The sequence below is a fragment of the Choristoneura fumiferana genome, chromosome 22 (genome assembly GCF_025370935.1).
Source record: "Choristoneura fumiferana chromosome 22, NRCan_CFum_1, whole genome shotgun sequence".
Taxonomy (NCBI): Eukaryota; Metazoa; Arthropoda; class Insecta; order Lepidoptera; family Tortricidae; genus Choristoneura; species Choristoneura fumiferana.
In genome coordinates, this window is record NC_133493.1 from 9,380,392 (window position 1) to 9,400,649 (window position 20,258).

At 38.5% G+C, this 20,258-nt stretch overlaps 2 protein-coding genes across 2 annotated transcripts; both read right to left on the reverse strand.

Annotated features, from left to right (window-relative positions):
• Window positions 1–254: 254 nt before the first annotated feature.
• On the reverse strand, window positions 255–10,110 carry LOC141440475 (uncharacterized). The gene is made up of 4 exons (XM_074104993.1): window positions 10,025–10,110; window positions 6,573–6,695; window positions 4,674–4,829; window positions 255–485 (listed from the first exon to the last, which is right to left on the reverse strand). The coding sequence occupies exons 2-4, from the start codon at window positions 6,630–6,632 to the stop codon at window positions 330–332; spliced, it is 372 nt and encodes a 123-aa protein (XP_073961094.1). The 5' UTR covers window positions 6,633–6,695; window positions 10,025–10,110; the 3' UTR covers window positions 255–329.
• Window positions 10,111–18,404: 8,294 nt separating this feature from the next.
• LOC141440208 (uncharacterized) lies at window positions 18,405–19,007 on the reverse strand. Its single transcript, XM_074104672.1, has one exon. It carries the CDS (start codon window positions 19,005–19,007, stop codon window positions 18,405–18,407), a length of 603 nt encoding a protein of 200 aa, XP_073960773.1.
• Between the last annotated feature and the right edge of the window lie 1,251 nt (window positions 19,008–20,258).

Here is a 20,258-nt window from a genome sequence, read left to right on the forward strand (position 1 = left end):
ACATATGAGACAGTGATAGTTTCAACAGCATCTCTTTCTTCAGTAGTCGAGAATACATAATTATGTAAATCATATTAATGAACTAAAAGAATTTCTTTGCTCACCCGCGACCTTATGATAGCTAAGTTTATGCAAAATATGCGCGTTCATGCAGTTCCTCACTGTAAGAACACATACAAATCACACAAACCCATCTATCACCCATCAACCATCTATTACACTACACTAGTCTAATGTATAAATTCTTTTAGTTCATTGATATGGACCTCCGCAAAGTAACGCCTGGTTCAATAAATTACTTTATTTCATATTAAAACACATATCAAGTTTCATGTTAACTCCTCTAATAACATCACACACCTGAGCATATCAAAGAACAGCTGTAAAATAGAGGTATAGAGCAGGTATGCTCCCAGAACGTAGTCATCTTCCCCCAATGCCACAGTTTTGCCGCCAATCACCATTTGTATTTCGATAATGAACATCTGCAAACAATTATTTATTTTAAACATCTACATAAAACTGAGCAACTTAAGAAATATCCACAATAGGGAACGCAATTTTCTTTTAACTACTTTAAGGCTGCGTTTCTACCAGAGATGTGCGAAAATGTGTTGCTAGGAATATGTTTGTCATGCACCAATAGAAACACTTCATTTACCTATCTTCGCTCAGCGCAGCTCTAGTTGAAACAACTCGGCCACAAAACAGATAGGTACAGAATTCAATCTACATACAAAGTGCGCTCGAGCAACGCACACATAGACACTGCTCACGGACACGGTATTTCGGACCGGTTGGGACCAGTGCGAACGCGAGTGCCATCCGCTTGAGACACGCGTCTGTGAACTCGCCAATGTCGAAATCGTCGCAAGATATTTTCTGTGACAAATTTGTAATATAACAATAACATTGACATTAAAATTACTTTAGTTATTATTCATTTATACATATTTCCATTCTTCCTGTTTCATTCTCATCTCAAAACTAAATCCAACAACTAGATACGAGTGCCAGTACCACAATAGTTTTTTGTGCATAAGCCATAGCTGTCAACCCTAGAGCGAACGCCGGGCGTAGGTATGAAAAGTCACACGTCAAACGTCATAAATAAGGGGTTGTAATTAACGCAGCTTCTTTAAACTGTCATTTTTGCCTTCAAATTTAATGATTTGTCTTCTGAATTAATAATTCAGCGACTAATTTTAAGCGCCTAATAAATACTTTTCAAGCGACTGTAAATTGTGTAATCCAAGCTACGTTTTAATAAACCAGCATGACGATTATTATATAGCAACTAAATTTGTAATATGGCTACAAATGTAAAGCTTCTAATAAGTGTATATGCATCATCATCATGTATGTGTGTGCATCTAGAAAACATTTTTAACAGACTCTAATTTAATATTGTCACCTCTATTTTATAAATTATGACTGAAGCATGGTTGCTTCAGTCATAATTTCTATATACGGTTGGTTTATGGTTAAACCAACATCAAATTTAACAATATTGTCATCAAAAAATTAACAGTGGTAGGTCTAATTTAATATAATGTCCTCTATTTTATACGTTAGAATTTAAATAATTAGCGACTAAGGGCCCGGCCACATGTCCACGTTGCGGCGTCGTCAACGTAAAACGGCGCGGCACCCGACGCGGTACGGTGCCGCGCCGTGGAGATATACGGCGTCATGACGTGAACGTAAAACGGCGCGGTGCGGAGAAACGGAGAAACGGAGCGGAGGCAACGGAGCGGAGCGGAACGGAGGCAACGGAGCGGGGGCAGTGGCGCGGAGGTAGTGGAGCGGAGTGGAGGCAGTGGAGCAAAGCGGAGGCCATGAAGTGGAGGCAGCGAAATGGAATGGAGGCAGCGGAGCGGATACAGTGGAGTAAAGCGGAGACAGCGGAGCGGAGTGGAGTACCACGGAGCAGGGGCAGCGGAGCGGAGACTGCGCAGCGGAGCGGAAGCAGTGAAGCGGAGCGGAGGCAGTGGAGTAAAGCGGAAGCAACGGAGTGGTGGTTCCCAGCGCTGGTCTTATTTTTCTAGTTTTTCTGTGCATCTATATTTCAGTTTGTATTTTCGATATTTTGATGGAGTGGTGACAGACAATGGAGCGGAAGCAGAAAAGGCAACGAAACGGAGCGGAGCTCCACTGCCTCCACTAAGCTCCGCTGCCTCCACTCTGCTGCCTCCGCTCCACTCCACAGCCTCCGTTCCACTCAGCAGCGTCCGCTCCACCACTCCACTGCCTCCGCTCCGCTGCCTCCGCTCCGCAGCCTCCGCTCCGCAGCCTCCGCTCCGCAGCCTCCGCTCCGCTCCACTGCCTCCGCGCCGCTGCCTCTGCTCCGTGGTACTCCGCTCCGCTCCGCTGTCTCCGCTTTACTCCGCTGCCTCCGCTCCGCTCCACTACCTGCACTCGACTCTACTGCCTCTGCTCCGCTGTCTCCACTCCGATGCCTCTGCTCCGTCTTACTCCGCTCCGCTCCGCTCCGCTCCGCTCCGCTGTCTCCGCTTTACTCCGCTGCCTCCGCTCCGCTTCGCTGCCTGCGCTCTGCCCCGTTACCGCGGGGCTTCTATTTTCTGCTTTGAGGTACAAAAAAGGCAACTACCGAACCTATCATTTCTTCTGTGTTGTGTATCAAGGCAAAAGCGGCCCGTCAGAAAGTCGACCAAGCCCCGCTATGGCGGGGCCTCTATTTTCTACTCTAAGGTTCAAAAGGTTACGAACGAACCTATTACGAAATGAGTGTATTATTGTTAAAGAATACGAAGCACATGCAACTCGTTGCGGCATTCTGAATGCAGCACGGTCATTGGTGGGCCGTCCGGTTACGGCGCGTGCGCGCTATCGTTCCCGCGCAGCGCACCACGAGGTGTGTTGCTAATTTTCATTAAAAAAGAAGACTAATTAGTAATTTAGTTGCAAAGTCATTACTTACGATGTTCTTTAGTGGGGGTTGATTTTGATTAAATTAGTAGACAGATATTAAAGCTCAAAAATAAATAAAGTAGCTGACATACAATAATTTTGTCGCCAAATCATCAATTTTGAAGATATTATATTTACCGGTATCCGAGTTATATTATTTGTTGTTTGTAAATTGCCGCTCGATTTTGCATAATTTGCTGGTATTGTAAAGATGGCATATTAGTTTAATAGAAGCTGTTCTATTAGCCCGTTGCTTACATACAAAAACAGATGTTCCGTTGCGGATGCTAAATAAAACTTTAGTCGCTGCACTTATTATTTCCCATAAATAAGTGATCATAACATCATCATCATATGTCCAAGTGTCTAAATGTCTAAAGAAGCAAAACGTCCAAGGAGTCAATAGACGGAGATCGGACTGCAAAATTTCGTACCTACTTGATACCGCGATGAAATGCACAATGGTTTCCCATAAAACTGATGCTGAGTCCAAATTTGATAGTCTGCCGCGGCGGAACTTGCCAAAAGTATCAAAAAAATAGTCACTTCCGGTGCGAAAAAAGGGGCGTCATTTAACCCATCTGATACTGAAATAATAGTCATGGCATCAGTTAGGAATTTACTGGCAGATACAGAAAAGCGAAATATGACAGTATTTTTTTGCCGGAAGTGCTTGGCAGATGCTCTCAAAGTGACCACCAGACCCCTAAATATACCCATCTGATACCAGCATGAAACCAATTCCAGTCGGGAGGTACGAACCCTCATTTTCGGAATATATAAGTCTGCCAAGGCTGATTCTGCCGAAACACCTTGACATACGAGATTATGTGAGTAACCTCTACTCCACTCAATATAGACATTTCAATTTCCATAAATTCCGAAAAAGCCGAATTTTGGTGTAGACCTTGGGTACTCCATTAGGAAAAAAGTGACAAAAGTCCCCATTGATCCTATGTGTGCAAAAAGTTATACGGGGTCAAAGTTCAAAATTTGAGGTTATTTGTTGTCTTTCGAAAACAACAAGTTTTATCAAAAAATTGCCTAGGCAAAAATTATAGATCGTAAAATGATCTACAAAAATGGTCTTTATAGTTTTTCCAAAAATTACCATTCATGAGATATCACGATTCTAAAAGTTGAAAGAGTCACGTTCTACATGATAGCACATTTATGCCAAGGTCTCCACCAAAATTCAGCTTTGTCGGAATTTATGGAAATTGTCTATATGTCTATATTGAGCGGAGAAGAGGTTGCTCACATAATCTCGTATGTCAAGGTGTTGCGGCAGAAATAACCTTGGCAGACTTATATATTCCGGAAATGAAGATTCATACCCACCGACTGGAGTTGGTTTCATGCTGGTATCAGATGGGTATATTTAGGGGTCCTGGTCACCTTTGAGAGCGTCTGCCGAGCACTTCTGGCAAAAAAATAATGACATATTTCGCTTTTCTGTATCTACCAGTAAATTCCTAACTGATGCCATGACTATTATTTCAGTATCAGATGGGCTAAATGACGCCCCTTTTTTTCGCACCGGAAGTGACTATTTTTTTGGTACTTTCGGCAAGTTCCGCCGCGACAGACTATCAAATTCGGACTCAGCATCAGTTTTATGGGAAACCATTGTGCGTTTCATCGCGGTATCAAGTAGGTACGAAATTATGCAGTCCGCTCGCCGTCTACAAGAAGACTACTAAATATAAGCGTATTAAAATTAATATTAATAGTATACTCACGATTGAATGGGCCAAAGTCATAGCCAAACATATGATCAGCCGTATAAAAGTGAATTTCTCGTTGAATACAACCATCATTAAGGTCACAACCAAACTAAATACAACCAGTACCAGCGTCGCAATAACAATGTATATGATAAATTTCGTGAAATCGATCTAAAAAAAATAATCATCATTTATTTCCTTAAAGCAGTGGTGCCCAATCTTTTTTTGACTAGGGACCACATAAGTATCTTTGTTGTTGGCAGATACCACTACCATACCTACAAGTGAACCAATCCGAAAATGAACTTTAATCAACACTCAATGTAACTTGCATTAACAATATTAATATTCTAATAGAAAATATATTTATATATATATATTTATTTTTTATATCAATGTGATATGTCGGTTGCGAAATTCGAAAGCGTTCGCGGACCATATTTTGGCTCCTGCGGACCACTGGTTGGGGACCATTGCTTTAAAGGGATCGGGCTGGCCATGTTTGCCGCATGTATACTCGACCAAGAAATTGGTTTACCAGGTCTAATGACACTTGTAGCGCTTGAAACGTCAAAGCCTATTTTCACGCACAAGTCAGTATGACAATCAGCTTTATTGTTTTATTTCTGAAGAAGAAACTGTCATTAAAATTGGTAAAGCGCTTTCTTGGTCGACCGTACCCAGAATAAAGATCGGGCACATGTTACTACCAAGTTTAGGCGCCCCAAGATGGTTAACAGCGTCGTGGCACACCGAGCAAAGCTGACAGGGGCATTCAGGACTGGCAAGACCTAAAAAATAATAGCACATATGTCGTGTTTGGATTCATTTTGATCAGTAATTGATTCTTCATAGAATGCAGTGGTGGCAACAAGACGAGCTGATGCTGCAGCCAGGATATCCAGCGCAACAGTATTTTATTTTAAGAAAAAAACATTTTTAGTAGGTACTTATACTAAATTAACTTAGGCAAATTTTGCGGGAAATCAGCATAGTCCCCGCGGTATAGGGATAAACGAATTCTTCGCAGATGAAGTCGCGGGCAACTGCTAGGTAGTGCATAAATATTATTTACTTTTTAAATGTCTTTTTGGCGGAGTTTTTTTTTCAGGCGTTTTATATTATTTTTGCTGGCGTTGTTTTACTTACATTGTTACTGCACCACTTCATAATACACCTTGGCATAATAATTTAGAGCTTTTCACAATCAAAAGTGCGAAAATTTGACGTAAGCTTACTAAACTTGCAAAATAAATGTCAGTCAAAATTACTTAAATGACGCGCAGGCGCATCTGAGCGCAGGACACGCTTAGGACACGGTATGCATGCTTATAGCGCAGTTACAACTCCTGACTTATTATTTATTCGTTGGGTTAGGTAGACGACTATAGGCCCACTCCTGATGGCTCATGCTGAGACTCTGACTTCAAACTAGTACCTAGATTAAGGGCTAATTCAAAACAGGTTTTCTTTTTTTGCTTTTCACTTTTTTCGACGGTTTAATTTTTTTGTAAGTTTTTATTTTATACTGTTTTCCCACCGTGGGGATAATTTTTTTTTTCAAATTTATATAGTTCTAACTTCAGGGTATACCCTGTCCAATAAAAAAAGAATTATCAAAATCGGACTACTCTGTAAAAAGTTATGCCTGGTCATGCATTACAATCAGTGACTGATCAATCAATTATCCCCTGTTTAGCCCTGTTTACCCTTAGGGTAGTATTTTTTTCCAAATTTAAATATATGGGGTACACGCTTCCCAATAAAAAAAGAATTATCAAAATTGGACAACTCTGTAAAAAGTTATGCGTGGTCATACATAAAAAAAAATATTCGCGTTGACTCGCAAGTCTTCCAACCTCAAGGTTCTCAACCTCCTTTTTTTTCGTCGGTTAAAAATATAATTTTACTTACCGCAGTAAATGCTAGCAAGAAACATATAAGAACGACTATGGTAGTTATAAAAAACGCCATGAATACTATCTTCAAGTTATATTGCGCTGTAATAAACCCGAACAAGACGGTGTGACAGAGGACCTGAAAAAAAAATTAATAAAATTACCAACTACCATAGCCCTCTGCCGCCCAGTGTCCCATCCATATACAAGGTGTTAATTAAATATACTTTTCATCACACTTGCTCGTAAACAGTGTCGTAACATGCAGGCTAACTTGGTTACAACCCCCAAATAAAACCCTCGACCTTAATGTGCTTCTCATGAAGCCCAAGGTCGGTAAATGAGTTTGTTACTGCATGGCGTGCTGCTGCTTCGTGCGCGCGCTGCACACGCACGTCATGCACATGCTGCGGAGGAGGGGGGGGAGGTCGGCGGGGAGCTGGCGCTGCGAAGAGCGCAATCAGCGGTATCGGCAATTTTTGAAAAATATTAGTCTTTCTTTTACAAATATACAATTTTACTCGCAAATGTGATGACAAATATTGTATGTCGCACGGGCGGTACTAGAATTACGAACATCGACTCATTAAAGCCCTCAGTCTTCGATTTGGGGCTTCTATTACTCTTTCGTTCGTAATTCCTTATTTACCGCCCTTAAGACACAATGTACTATTACTCAAACATGACAAAATATTGACGTTGTGTTACAAATAATAAGCCGAGAAGTATCGCGATGCAGGCGCTGTGGCTCAGTTGCGTGCGCGCGGTCACTCTAGCGGCCTGCAAAGAGATTTCATACAACCTTGCAGGCCGCTGGCCGGCAATGCGACCGTCTTTTGTTTCAACGCGGGCCCTGTGACACGCACGCGGCCCACGCACAGCACCACCACCTGCAGCTGCCGCGCCCGCAGCCACACAACAAGGCGACCAGACTAGCGTCCCGACAGCTTCATTTCTTGTTTTTTTTTTATTTTATTTCATGTAATGTTTGAGAAAAGCACTATACAAGCCTCGGCCGGCAACCCCCTACTTCCCGGCCTCTACAGTAATGTTCTATTTTATGCTCTAGTGCATAAAATAAAATCTTCGTTGAAGACCAAGGTAATCAGGTGTCAACAGCCACAATCAAAAAAAAATCTTCATATATCTTTTAATAATTTTTAATTTATATGAAACTAAAAATCAATCAAAATAAATAAATAAAATTAAGAAAATGGAATTATATAATAATGCATTAAAAAATAAAAGGTACATAGAAAGCTCAGATCATACATATAAACAAGGGAGATATGCCCTGTACGCTAATTGTAAGAGTCCAGATGTCTCCAAATTTCTCCCACTTCTTTCACTAACACAAAAGCAATAACTGTCAATACGGCATACAAAGTCATGTTTCCCACGCACACCTAAAACATTGCGACAATACTAGCAAAGTCACTAATAGTACACATGCTAAAAAAGGGCGGGGGCATCTTTCTGTAGCTATGGATTCCAATTAGAAACCCATGTACAACTACGCGCTAACGTAACGCTGTTAGACTAGCCTAATCAGCAATCGAATTGTACAGAGCAAGCAATGGTTTTTGTTTCTATTGAAATTATTTGACGTATTACGAGACCATGTTAAAAATAATACGAAATCATTTTTACTGTTTATTATAGAAAAAACAATTATATTGAAGTACTAACGTGTGAAACGAAATTCCATCTTTCACATAATTCATTTTACTGCTGGTATTTTTGCAAACAATTACGGAACAACGCGGCATTACGACAAAAATTGAGAGGTGAAGCTGTACCAAACTGACATTCGACTAATGACAGAAACTCGCATTAAGCCTCTTTGAGGCCAGATGCGTTCGCACGGGCCACGCACCCTTGGCATATCTCCCTTGTTTGTATGATCTGAGTGATAGAAAGTGAATAATTGTTTCCAGTTGCTATTTCATTTTCTCGCAATCTAAGTGAAAATCAGAGTGTAAAACTCGAGCATTTAACCTATTTTCCCCTCGACGTATCTATCCACCCTCGCCGTACCGGCTCGGGTGGCTATATGAGCGTCTAGGGTAAAATGACTCGTTTTATGCTCTTGTCGTACAATCTACTATTGTTCCTACGGCAGGCAAAAAACGGACATTGACGTTTAGTGCTTACCACAGTGATCACCAACCTTTTTTGGTGAGATTCAAAAATTATCAATGTGCATGAATGGGAAAATATAATTTAAATTTTATTTATTATAAAACAACAGCAAGTTATTATTGTATAAAATAAACATTTAACTAATACTATACTATAATTGTTACTTTTTTGTAGGTTAGTATGAGAAAGTTAACAATAGGGAATATTACTTAGGTACGCAAAACTCTGCGCAGGGGACGACACTAGCACAAACCGTATACAAACCGCCATGGCAACGTCAGTTCTCTTTATCGTTTGTCACCAGGACGGATCATGACCATATTTATTACTTTTATAAGTAACAAAATCACATGATATTTACTTCGATAGTAACGATAGAAATATAGATTTCCAAAAATGTTATTGATATAGTATGATATTATGGCAACCCACGGACATTTAATAGACATTTAAGACATAAAAATAACCTTTTCACTTCTCATGCTCTTAAAATGTTACTTTAGTCTCTGCATATTGGGATTAAAGCTCCTCATTAATCTCTAGGGATTGAAGTATTTTTTTTAATTTACTTTGAAAAGAGTAAACAACCAATCAAGGTATTTGCGAATGGAGGATTATCGCCAGTTTCAGTGATTGTCTATAGAAAAATTTCAGGGCATGGAAATAACCTCCAAATGACAACTGTGCAAAAATATTTAAAAAAAAAACGGGAAACATAATTAATGATTACGATTATGAATCTATGCAGTTATATCTAGGATGAATTTATTTTAATATGCCTACCGTATACCTTACCTAGGTCAAGGAGTTTATTAATTCATTGGCCACCATAGAACTATTTCACAGTAAACGTCATAGTGACATCGCATTAATTAACAAGGAAAGGCCTAATGACTTTTCCTTTGAAAAGGATCCATGGTGGCCCATGAATTAAATTCCTTGGTTGTACAATTATTAGTTTTAGAATAGTTTTCAATTTTTAAATTGTTGGCTAAATATGCAAGCATCACTACAAAAAAAAGAAGAAAAAAAACACGTAACAATTTTTGTTTGGTAGGTTTTTGATAAGTCGTATTGAGCGTACGTTTTTAATAAGTAATATTGTAATTTTGAACAGTTTTCCTCGCATTCAAAGTGAAAAGTAGTGTTTAACGCGAGACTAAACAACCATAATGACCTGTTTTAGTCCCTTGTTGAACAATGTACTATTACGGTTTATACTAGGCTGCATTCTGACTGCAGAACATTGCAGTAATACTCCCTATTTTGTCGATTTTTGGCTCTTGTAAATTTTTGGCCCAGGGGGCTGGTTGTACTTGTACATACCGCTAAAATCAGGCATATAAAATTGCAAGGAGGCACTCTTGCGCAATCCGAGCAAATAATGGCGTACCATACCGGAATCAGCACCACTCTAGAAGAAAACGGAAGTCCTAAGCAGATAGATAACATACAATTCAACGTGTCTCTACTTTCTTGACAGCCAAAATCCCTGTAGAGTTATAATTATAAATCTTCTCAGGTGAATTTTTCGCTTCGAGCCCTTATCTTTCAAACAAAGGCCATTGTCTCTATTATCGCAAAACCGCTAGCTACCGAGTTAGCACGTGCCACTACAACATTCATATTGAAAAACAAACGGTATCGTCATAGTATTAAGGTTCAAATTTAATGTCACTGATATTCTAGATATTACGTTTTGGTAGTGTAGGACGATAGACCACCCCGAGGCAATACGGCACTCATATTATTTTGATACTTGGTGTTAAAAATGAAACACGGTTATTTATGATAAAGCGTTGTATATTTGTTATATAACAAAATCTAAGGCTGTAAATTTAAGATTAAAAAGTTTAACATAGGTATAATCAAAATTTTAAATTAAAAAAGAAATGACAATGCTTGCAGCTGCATCTTTATAAATTATTACATTTACTAATAAAATAATATAATTAATCACCACGTTTCATTTTTAACACCAAGTATCGAAATAATATGAGTGCCGTATTGCCTCGGGGCGGTCTATCGTCCTACACTACCAAAACGTAATATCTAGAATATCAGTGAGATTAAATTTGAACCTTAATACTATACCGATAACGTTTTTTTTTTTTCAATATGAATGTTGTAGTGGCACGTGCTAACTCGGTAGCTAGCGGCTTTGCGATAATAGAGACAATGGCCTTTGTTTGAAAGACAAGGGCTCGAAGCGAAAAATTCACCTGGGAAGATTTATACTATACGTATAAATTATAAAAATACGCGTAAATCCCCTTCTGTGTCCTAGTAGGAGGGGCTCAAAAGCGTGTTATGCGCGTCATTTGACTGACATCTGTCTGAAATTGCATCACGCGAGCAAACCAATCCCTGCTTTCTTTATGTATTTTAACCAATCAAAAAGCACGTCTATTTGCAACCTCGAAAATTATTCGTACGCATATTCGAATCATGAGTCGTTTTGGTTTAAGTTATTGTATTAGTGTAGGTACACAAAAAGTGGCCATACCCCAAATTTAACGCGAGCGAAGCCGCGGCCAAAATATTTGAAGATTTACTCGATAATTAATACACTGTAGAAATATGATACTTGTAGTTCGTTCAATAGAAAAAAATCCTATTGTCTTTTAAAAAAATAAACCCTTAAAACGTAGTAAATATTGCGCGGTAGGTCATGAATTTTCAAATGATATAAACATATATGTTTTCTATTGCGTATACACGTTACATTTTTAAAATGTGTATTTGTTTAATAATACGAAGAAAATATCTAAAAACGCGCGCTCTCTGTCCAATCAATGTTGAGCCCCTTTGTTCCTCACAAACCAAGTTAGCTAACCAGCAGCCAAGAAGGAAAAAAAATCTTACCAAATAACTAGTTTTTTGATGGGAAGAATTTTTCCTGTACGATAACCAGCTCTGGTCTGGTAGTTTACGAAGAATACAAATTTCTTCCTAGATAACTAGTTTTTTCACGGGAAGGATTTTCATCCAGCATGATTACCAGCTCTGATCTGGTAGTTTACGGAGAATAAAAATGTCTTCCTAGATAACCATTATTTTACCAGGGAGGATTTTTTCCTATAAGATAACCAGGACTGGTCTGGTAGTTTAGGGAGAATAAAAAATTTCTTCCCAGATAACTGGTTTTTTAACAGGAGGGATTTTTTCCTATAAGATAACCAGCCTGAGCGGGTTTTATCAGTACACTGCGGTAATGTTGTTTTTTGTAGTAGGTAGTAGGTGTATTTTGAACATCGTCATAGTACTTACTGAAGTGAGTGAGCTGGTTATCGTGCAGAAAAAAATCCTTTCCGTAAAAAAACTTTAGTTATCTGGGAAGAGTTTTTTTCCTTCTTGGCTGCTGGTTAGCTAACTTGGTTATCTGTGAGGAACAAAGAGTTGAGCCGTCATGCTTCCCCGTATCCTGCTTTTGCTTTGAGTTTTAAGTTTTTTTTGTGTACTATACTTGCATTGTCATTCCATACTACATATCCACAGCAAATCTCATTATTAGTCGATGCCATTAACCGTTGAAAGATGCCATATATAATCATCCGTTTTAAAGGTTTTTGTCCCATTCTGTAGAAACCTAGTATTTTGAATAGTACTTACATGGCGAAGACAGTTAGTATTAAACCGGCTGGACTCCTGAAAAAAAGTCTGATTTCCGGTCTGAAAATATAAAAAATAATCGTGAAATCCTACTAATGCCATAAATGTATAATGAATCAAAATCCCATGGCAGCATGACCTTCAAAGTCTAATTCAAAATATCTTTATTCAATTTAGGCTATAACAAGTAAAAAAAAACTACCACCGGTTCGGAAAAGAAAAGAAGGGAATCCTGCGGGGCAAGAGGGCAAGAAACCCAACGAGGTGTATTTTTTAAACAGATTTACAATATTATTTATTGATACCTACGTATCTAAATATCTATACATCACAAGTATTTAACACTTCGTTATAGTAAAGGCTGAAAGTTTTTTTATATAATGGTTCTACACAGGCAAGTACTATCTCCAACTATGAAATTTGGATATTGAGCGCTTTGGAAAAAATCACGTATCAAACGTCAACAAATTTGAACTCAAATTCGTCGTAGTATAAAACTCAATCCCCACTTATTTATATATGTATATTATTTATATGAATATTATAAATACGAAAGTAACTCTGTCTGTCTGTTACGCTTTCACGTCGAAACCACTGAACCGACTTTGATGAAATTTGGTATATAGGTAGTTTGTACCCCAAGGTTCAACAAAGGATACCTTTTATTCCGGTAGAGGGCGCCACCGCGCGATAACCTAGATCCGCGCAGACGAAGTCGCGGCTAAAAGCTGGTACTTACACAAAAAAACTCATCGCTGCAAAGGTGCTTGTAAAAAGCATGCAGAAGAAGAGGATGGCGAAAACTTTTCGGATAAAAGGGCCACGTGACTCTTCGCCTATTTCTTGTCCACTCGATTGACTCACTGTAAATGAAAAAAAAAAACGGAAGCACCGAGTTTTTGTGTGGCGTATATAGAGCACATCACTTAGTTGGCTTTGTGGCGGCGGCGAAGAAGTTAATGCAGGAGAGCGTACAAGCCTCAGTTTCGTTAATATTCCAATAAGGTCCATTTTTAAAATTGATCAAATTTTATTGAGTTTTAACGTAATAATCAACTTACTAAAGTTGAAAACCCTCACATTGTCATTTCAAAATTCAATATCTCAAAAACAGCTGGATAAATTTACATCAAACATAGCTGGACCACGGTACGAAAACTCGCTTTGACATAAAAGAAACTGCATCGAAAATGGTCCATCTGTTTGAAAGCTATGATGTCATAGACAGACCGAGCGACAGATAGACAGACAGACAGCTTAACTTATAGCACCGCTCTTTTAACGTTGGGGGTTTAGAGCGGAGCGGAGTGAAGCAAAGCTAAAACGTAGGATCCGTGCAAGCCTGTAAAAACTAACATATCACGTCATAATTTGCACCAGATCATTTAGATACAGCTTGCAGCGTCTTAAGCAAAGCTTATTTTTTAGACACAAGACAACAGATTTTCACACACGTTTGTGTAATAGACTCCCAAACGTTGAGAGCAAGGCTCTTAAAGCATCTTTTTGCCAAACCTGGTTTCCGTCCCACTCTTGCACCAATTACTAAATAGATTTTCTATGGGGTTGAGATCGGGGCTCTTTGCAGGCATGTTTTATGCGAGTCAGCATCATCTCTGCTGATCATTAATCCTTACTGAACCAAGCGAGCATTATGCACCGTTGTTGTCTTGCATCATGTTCGTGCCTCATTGGGGTAAATTCCTTGGGCAGTAGACAAAAACACCCTCAAGTATTTCTTTTAATCCACTGCTTCTACACCTGTAATTTCTACCAGCTCTTCCGTCTTTACACATCCTTCCAAATTCCAATTGTAATACGCCCACTCTTTCGATTTAGGCACTACATTTTGCTCCAGATAACGCTATTGTCTTGGTCTCGTCACTCATTCTGCCATTTCTACTGAACTTTACACATTTTGGTCCATAAAAATTATTTATTAAAAGTTTTGATTCAAATACCTAGCTGCAAATTGCAATCCTAAATATTTTGTGTCTTAGTTAGTGCCGGTTTCCGAGCTGGCAAACTATTTGTAAATACCCCTCTAAATATGACCGTCGTATGGTACTGTCGATACTTGGTATTGACGAGCTTGATTTATAATTTCATGTCTGACGCCGTGTCGTAGAACGCGGACGTCCAAAATACGTGATCGACAAAGCTCCTTCTTGCTGCCATCTTTCCAGCCATCGATACACTGGTGTTTCTCTGAAATAAAATTTTAATTTATTAATCATTATCGTAATACCTTTACATTTAAATCATGTAAGTATGTATAGTGTAGTAAACAATACCTACTGAATCCGACTTCATTAGCTACGTCTGTTATAGGCGACCATCATTCCGTAATTGTAATAATTTTTCTTTTTTAATTTCAGTATCTACCGATAGGGCTTATAGTGTTTGTTTAGTTATAAATACACTGGCTCGACAATGTCACGAATTGGTAATTACTTTCACTTTTCCTTTAATTAGTACTGCACTCAGCCATCGGCTCATTCACAGTGACAGTTCTCTCTCCCGGCATTTGCCGCCAATTCGTGCACACGAGACAGTGTGTGTATGCTATTTCAGCTACTTGAATAATCGCATACACTACATCCCTTCCTTGAAGTAAAATTAGATAAATAACAAGAGGTTTATAATTAACCAATATATTTCTACTATACTGTAATCAGTCTTTCCAGGTTCATCATTACCACAGCACAACTATCTTATACAATATATATGTATCTTTAGAATAAATGCTTTTATCAACATTAACAGTTACAACATACTAACAATAGGAAAACAATTGATTATGGCGCATAAATCCCAGCTTCATTTACTCACTTCCCATATCATTGTCCTTTTCATCTGTCCTTTCGTCTTCGTCCTCTCTTCGAACAGCTTCCCACTGTCCTTCTACTCTTTTTAGATGGACTACATTCCTTCTTAACAGTTGTCCTGTTAAATCATTCTTCACAGTGACATCTCCTTTGTTAGAACTCTGTACAGTATGGGTGTTGGTTATAGTTTGAGCTGAGCTTATTTACCTTATCCATATTCTTGACATAGACCTTATCCCCTTCAGTAAGACTAGACTCCTTAGCGCCTCTTCTTTTATCTGCATATTCTTTCCCTTCTCTTTTTGAATCTTATCTCGCTCACTCACATCCAGGTCAACATAAGTACTTTCTAGTCTATCAATTGATGGAATTTTGTCCCTGTTCTGTCGTCTAAAGAACAGCTCTGATGGTGACTTGCCTGTGGATGAATGAGGCGTGCTGTTATACATTAACAGGTATTCCATGAGACTTTCCTTAATGTCCTTTTTCTCCAAATGACTAATTTTAAGGCGTTTCATTATGTCGCGGTTTTGTCTTTCGACCTCGCCATTCATTTGGGGCCAATACGGCACTGTATTGTGGACGATGATATTGCATTCTTCACAGAATGAGCGAAATTCCTCGCTCACGAACTGCCTTCCATTGTCGACAGTAATTGAGACAGGGTACCCTAATCTGCTGAAAATTTCTTTCAGTATTTTTATGATCTGACAACTGGTTGTAATTTTAGTTATCTTAACTTCCTTATAGCGACTGTAATAGTCAACCATAACAAGCAGGTGGTCGTTGTTAGGTAATGGTCCCAGCAGATCCATTGCGACGTCAACCCATGGAGCTATAGGGAGCTCGCGTCTCTTCATGGGCGTTGGAGGGTTTGGCAATCCTACTAGAGTGCAGCTCTTACAGGACTTAACAAGATTCTCTGTATCTTTATCAATTCTTGGCCACCACACTTTTGACCTGAGTCTGCCCTTCATCGCAACGATCCCAGGATGGCCCTCATGTGCTGCATCCAGTACTCGCTCCTTAATTTCTCAGGTATCACGATCCGATTCCCTCGCAGTAGAATATCACCATAAAAACATAGTTCGTTTTCAAAAATTTTATAGCTCTTTACAGTCTCATTCCACTCTTTTTCATAGACTCCTTTCTTAACCTGTCTTATTTCTTCATCGCTCACTGAGGCTTCAATAATAGCAGACATCGAAATCGCGCGTGGTCTTGCTTCTTCTACGATTTGATGTATGTGTTCGTCTCCTCCCTTGGATTGTAAATCTATTAATCTGCATAGGCGAGATAATGGATCAGCGATATTCGCTTTTCCTGGCCTGTAGATCACATTGTAATCATATGATTGGAGTCTGAGCACCCATCGTTCAATGCGCGCACAGGGTTTAGATTTTTGTCCAAATAATATTTCCAACGGTTTGTGATCAGTAATAAGATCGAACTTCTTACCAAAAAGGAAAATGTTAAAATGCTCAACGGACCACACTAGGGCTAAGGCCTCTTTCTCAGTTTGGCTGTATCTTCTCTCGCAATCAGTCAGTGTACGGTTCCCATAGGCGATTATTCGTGGACCCCTTGAGTCGGTTTGTAGTAAAATAGCTCCAAGGCCTACAGGGCTGGCGTCCGCAATAACTTGAGTTTTATCATTAACGTCGTAATATCCTAAGGTTTGTATTTTAGTCAGTGCTTCTTTCAGCTCTGTGAAAGCCTTGTCTTGCTCTCTTGTCCAATGTGGCCTGAGGTCTGCCTTTTTCCCCTTTTTCCTTAACAATTCTTTCAAAGGTTCTGTTCTAGTAGCTAAATTGGGTAACCATTTGTTTACATAATTTACAAGTCCTAAAAAGCTCTGTAGTTCTTCTGTAGTCGTCGGGACTCTAAAATTAGCGATGCTCTCCATATACTTTGGTAACGGCTTCACCCCTTTTGCCGATAGTTCGTGTCCTAAGAAGTTAACTTTTTCTACCTTGTATATGCACTTCTGTTCATTTAGTTGTACGCCGTTGTTCTTAAGGGTTTCCATCACTCTTTTTAGTCGCATGTCATGCTGTTCTTCATTGTCTGCGAAAACCAGTATGTCATCGATGAAGTTTACCACACCGTCACATTTGACTAAGAGTTTTTCCAGTACCTTTTGAAATATTTCCGGAGCACAGCTGATACCGAACATTAGCCTCTTATACTGGTAGAGCCCTTTAGCTGTTATAAAGGTGGTTATGTATCTACAATCCGGGTGCAACTCCAACTGGTGAAAGGCGTCCTTGATATCTAGTTTGCTAAAATATTTAGCTTTCCCAATTTCCGGTAGTAATTTATCCATACTTGGTAAAGGATGATTTTCTCTCAAAATAGCAGTGTTAGCACGACGCATATCCACACACAAACGCAGGTCTCCATTTTCTTTCAATATGGGTACCATTGGAGAAACCCATCTTGATGGTCCCTTCACTTCTTCGATAATATCTCGTGCAAGTAGGTCTTGGATCTTATTTTCAACTTTTTGTTCAACAGGCAATGGTATTCTCCGGTATGGCTGTGAGACTGGTTGTATATCATTATCTATAGGAATTTCTACCAGCACATTCTTGAGCTTGGGAAACGGTTGTGATTGTAATGTGATATCTTCATCAATTTGTTGATATCCAACCCAATTTTCAAAACACCCAGAAGTGTGGCTGTTTCCTTTCCCAACAAGTCTCGTGTACCTCCCACAATAACGTAGACAGTTGCTTGTTCTTCCTGGCCATTTACTCCAATTTTAGTTTCAAATGAGCCCTTAATGTTGAGTGGAGTGTGACTGCCATATGCTAAAAGTGTTTTATTTGGATTGGGTATCTGGTTATTTGTTGAAGCTCCTAGGCATTTCAATGTTTCCCACGTTTTTTCTGTGATCAGGTTTACTACACAGCCTGAATCAACCAGCATTTTAGTTTTGACTCCACCTAGGGTGCACTCAACTGTAGCGTCGTTATCAATGTTGAAAACATAGTCAACTTCAACTCTCGCTTTCTTGTTTCCTTTTGCATTAGTACTCAATTGATTGTTGAATTTCCTTTTTTTATCACCTGTTCTACAGTATTGACGGAAATGTCCCACCTTACCACATGTGAAACATGTTTTTCCTAATGCAGGGCAATCTTTGTGATCTGTTTGGTGATTTTTATTTCCACAACGTCCACAGGGTTTTATGTTTCTATTGTATGTTGGATCCCTTTTAGTCTTAAAGGATAAATCCATTTTATTTCTATTGTATATAGCATTTACTTCTTGGTTAAGTTGTTTATTATCTTGGTTTCCTTGTTTTTTTCCTCATATCTTTCTAGTTGGTCGGTGACTACTTCTAATGTATTAGCTTCTGTGACAATTTTCTCTAAAGTAATGCTGTCTCCTAGTGTGAGAATTTTCTTGCGTAGTTCAGCCGAATTACATTTTTCAGTGATCTGATCAATCAAATGGTCATCTTTTTTGTCAAAATTGCATTTTTCGGCTTGTTTCCTAAGTCGTACAAGGAAACTTTCAAACTTTTCTTTATCTTCTTGCTTGATCAGTCTGAACATGTGACGCTCAAAAACTCTGTTGGTTTGTGGCACAAAGTATTCATCAAGTTTTTTTATGGCTATGTCAAAAACATTGACTTCAGCTGCAGCTTCAACATTTGCACCAGGTAGGTTATAGAATATATCTTGCAGGCTTGCTCCTCCAAAATGAAGTAATGTTGCTCTTTTCTTCAGGTCAGACGTGACTTCAGCAGCATCAAGATATATGAGTAATGATCTTTTCCATCGCTCCCATTTACTGCCAATAGAGCTCCGGTCACCATCCAAGTCTAATCCCTCTAGTGTCAGCGATGGTTGTTGAGCCATAGCGCTTTAGGGCGACCTGAAATATTTATTTAATTAACCTGGAATCAAACCACCTGACTATTCTCAATTTAATGAAGGTTGTCAAGTCAACCAATTCCAATTTAATGGAGGTATTCATTTGAACTACCAGACATTTTCCAATTTAATGGAGGTGGTCAACCAATTCCTTTAATGGAGGCATTTATTTTAATTGAACTACCAGATCTTTCCCAATTTAATGGAGGTTGTCAACCAATCCAATTTAATGGAGGCATTCATTTGAAATACCAGACATTTCCCAATTTAATGGAGGTTGTCAACCAATCCAATTTAATGGAGACATTCATTTGAAATACCAGACATTTCCCAATTTAATGGAGGTTGTCAACCAATCCAATTTAATGGAGGCATTCATTTGAAATACCAGACATTTCCCAATTTAATAGAGAATATATGTCAATAAAGTTTAATTAATAAAATAATCATTATTTTTACCAACTTATGTTGAATGAAACTAAATGACACTAGCTAAAAAAGTATTGTTAAAATTATTGGAGATAAAGTTCATAAGAGAACAAAAATAGTTCTAATGATAAGTTCCAATAACAATCAATAACAGTGACAATTACCATTTGCACTGTAAACCATTTTTATATCACAACCCATTTTTTTTTTTTTTGTTAACTTTAAAGGGAACATTCAATAGGTCAAATGAAATCAATTTCTCCAAGACTCCAATGGCCTAACTTTTACCATTTAAAAGATGCTCAAGAATCAATAGTCATTAATCCTGCATGGTAAACAGTAATCTCCCAATTCATGACGTTTTTTTTTTCAGTTTGTAACCCAAGTTCCGATTCACACATAATAGCAAAAGAAGGTTAAAATTAAATCTGTTTGATGTCACTTATGTATTACATCAATGTATATAAAAAATAACGTCGAATTTGTTGATTTCCGTTCAATCAAATGACTGTGAACTCGATATTTCACAATTATATATGGAAAACCGAAAAAAAGTGACTTTGTTTACGAGTCCAGCCGGGTAAACAAACATCCACATATTACATTTAAAGCATAATTACATCTTGTTGTATATTGAATATAAAGTTAAAATAAACACCAAATGTGTTGTAACATTAGTTTTGTACCTATTCTTGATTAATGAGCCGAGATAGTAATATGAAAATTGTTTTGATTGCGGAATGAAATCATAACCTCGATTTGTACCCAAGACGATCATGAATAACACAAGTTTAGTAATAAAACATA

Coding starts and splice junctions, on each gene's coding strand:
- LOC141440475 (XM_074104993.1), bottom strand. CDS start 6,632: ATGGCGTTTTTTATAACTACCATAGTCGTTCTTATATGTTTCTTGCTA. Junction 4,830..6,572: donor TCTTGCTAGCATTTACTGCG/GTAAGTAAAATT, acceptor TATTTTTTTTAG/ATCGATTTCACGAAATTTAT. Junction 486..4,673: donor TGACTTTGGCCCATTCAATC/GTGAGTATACTA, acceptor AATTGTTTGCAG/ATGTTCATTATCGAAATACA.
- LOC141440208 (XM_074104672.1), bottom strand. CDS start 19,007: ATGGCTCAACAACCATCGCTGACACTAGAGGGATTAGACTTGGATGGT.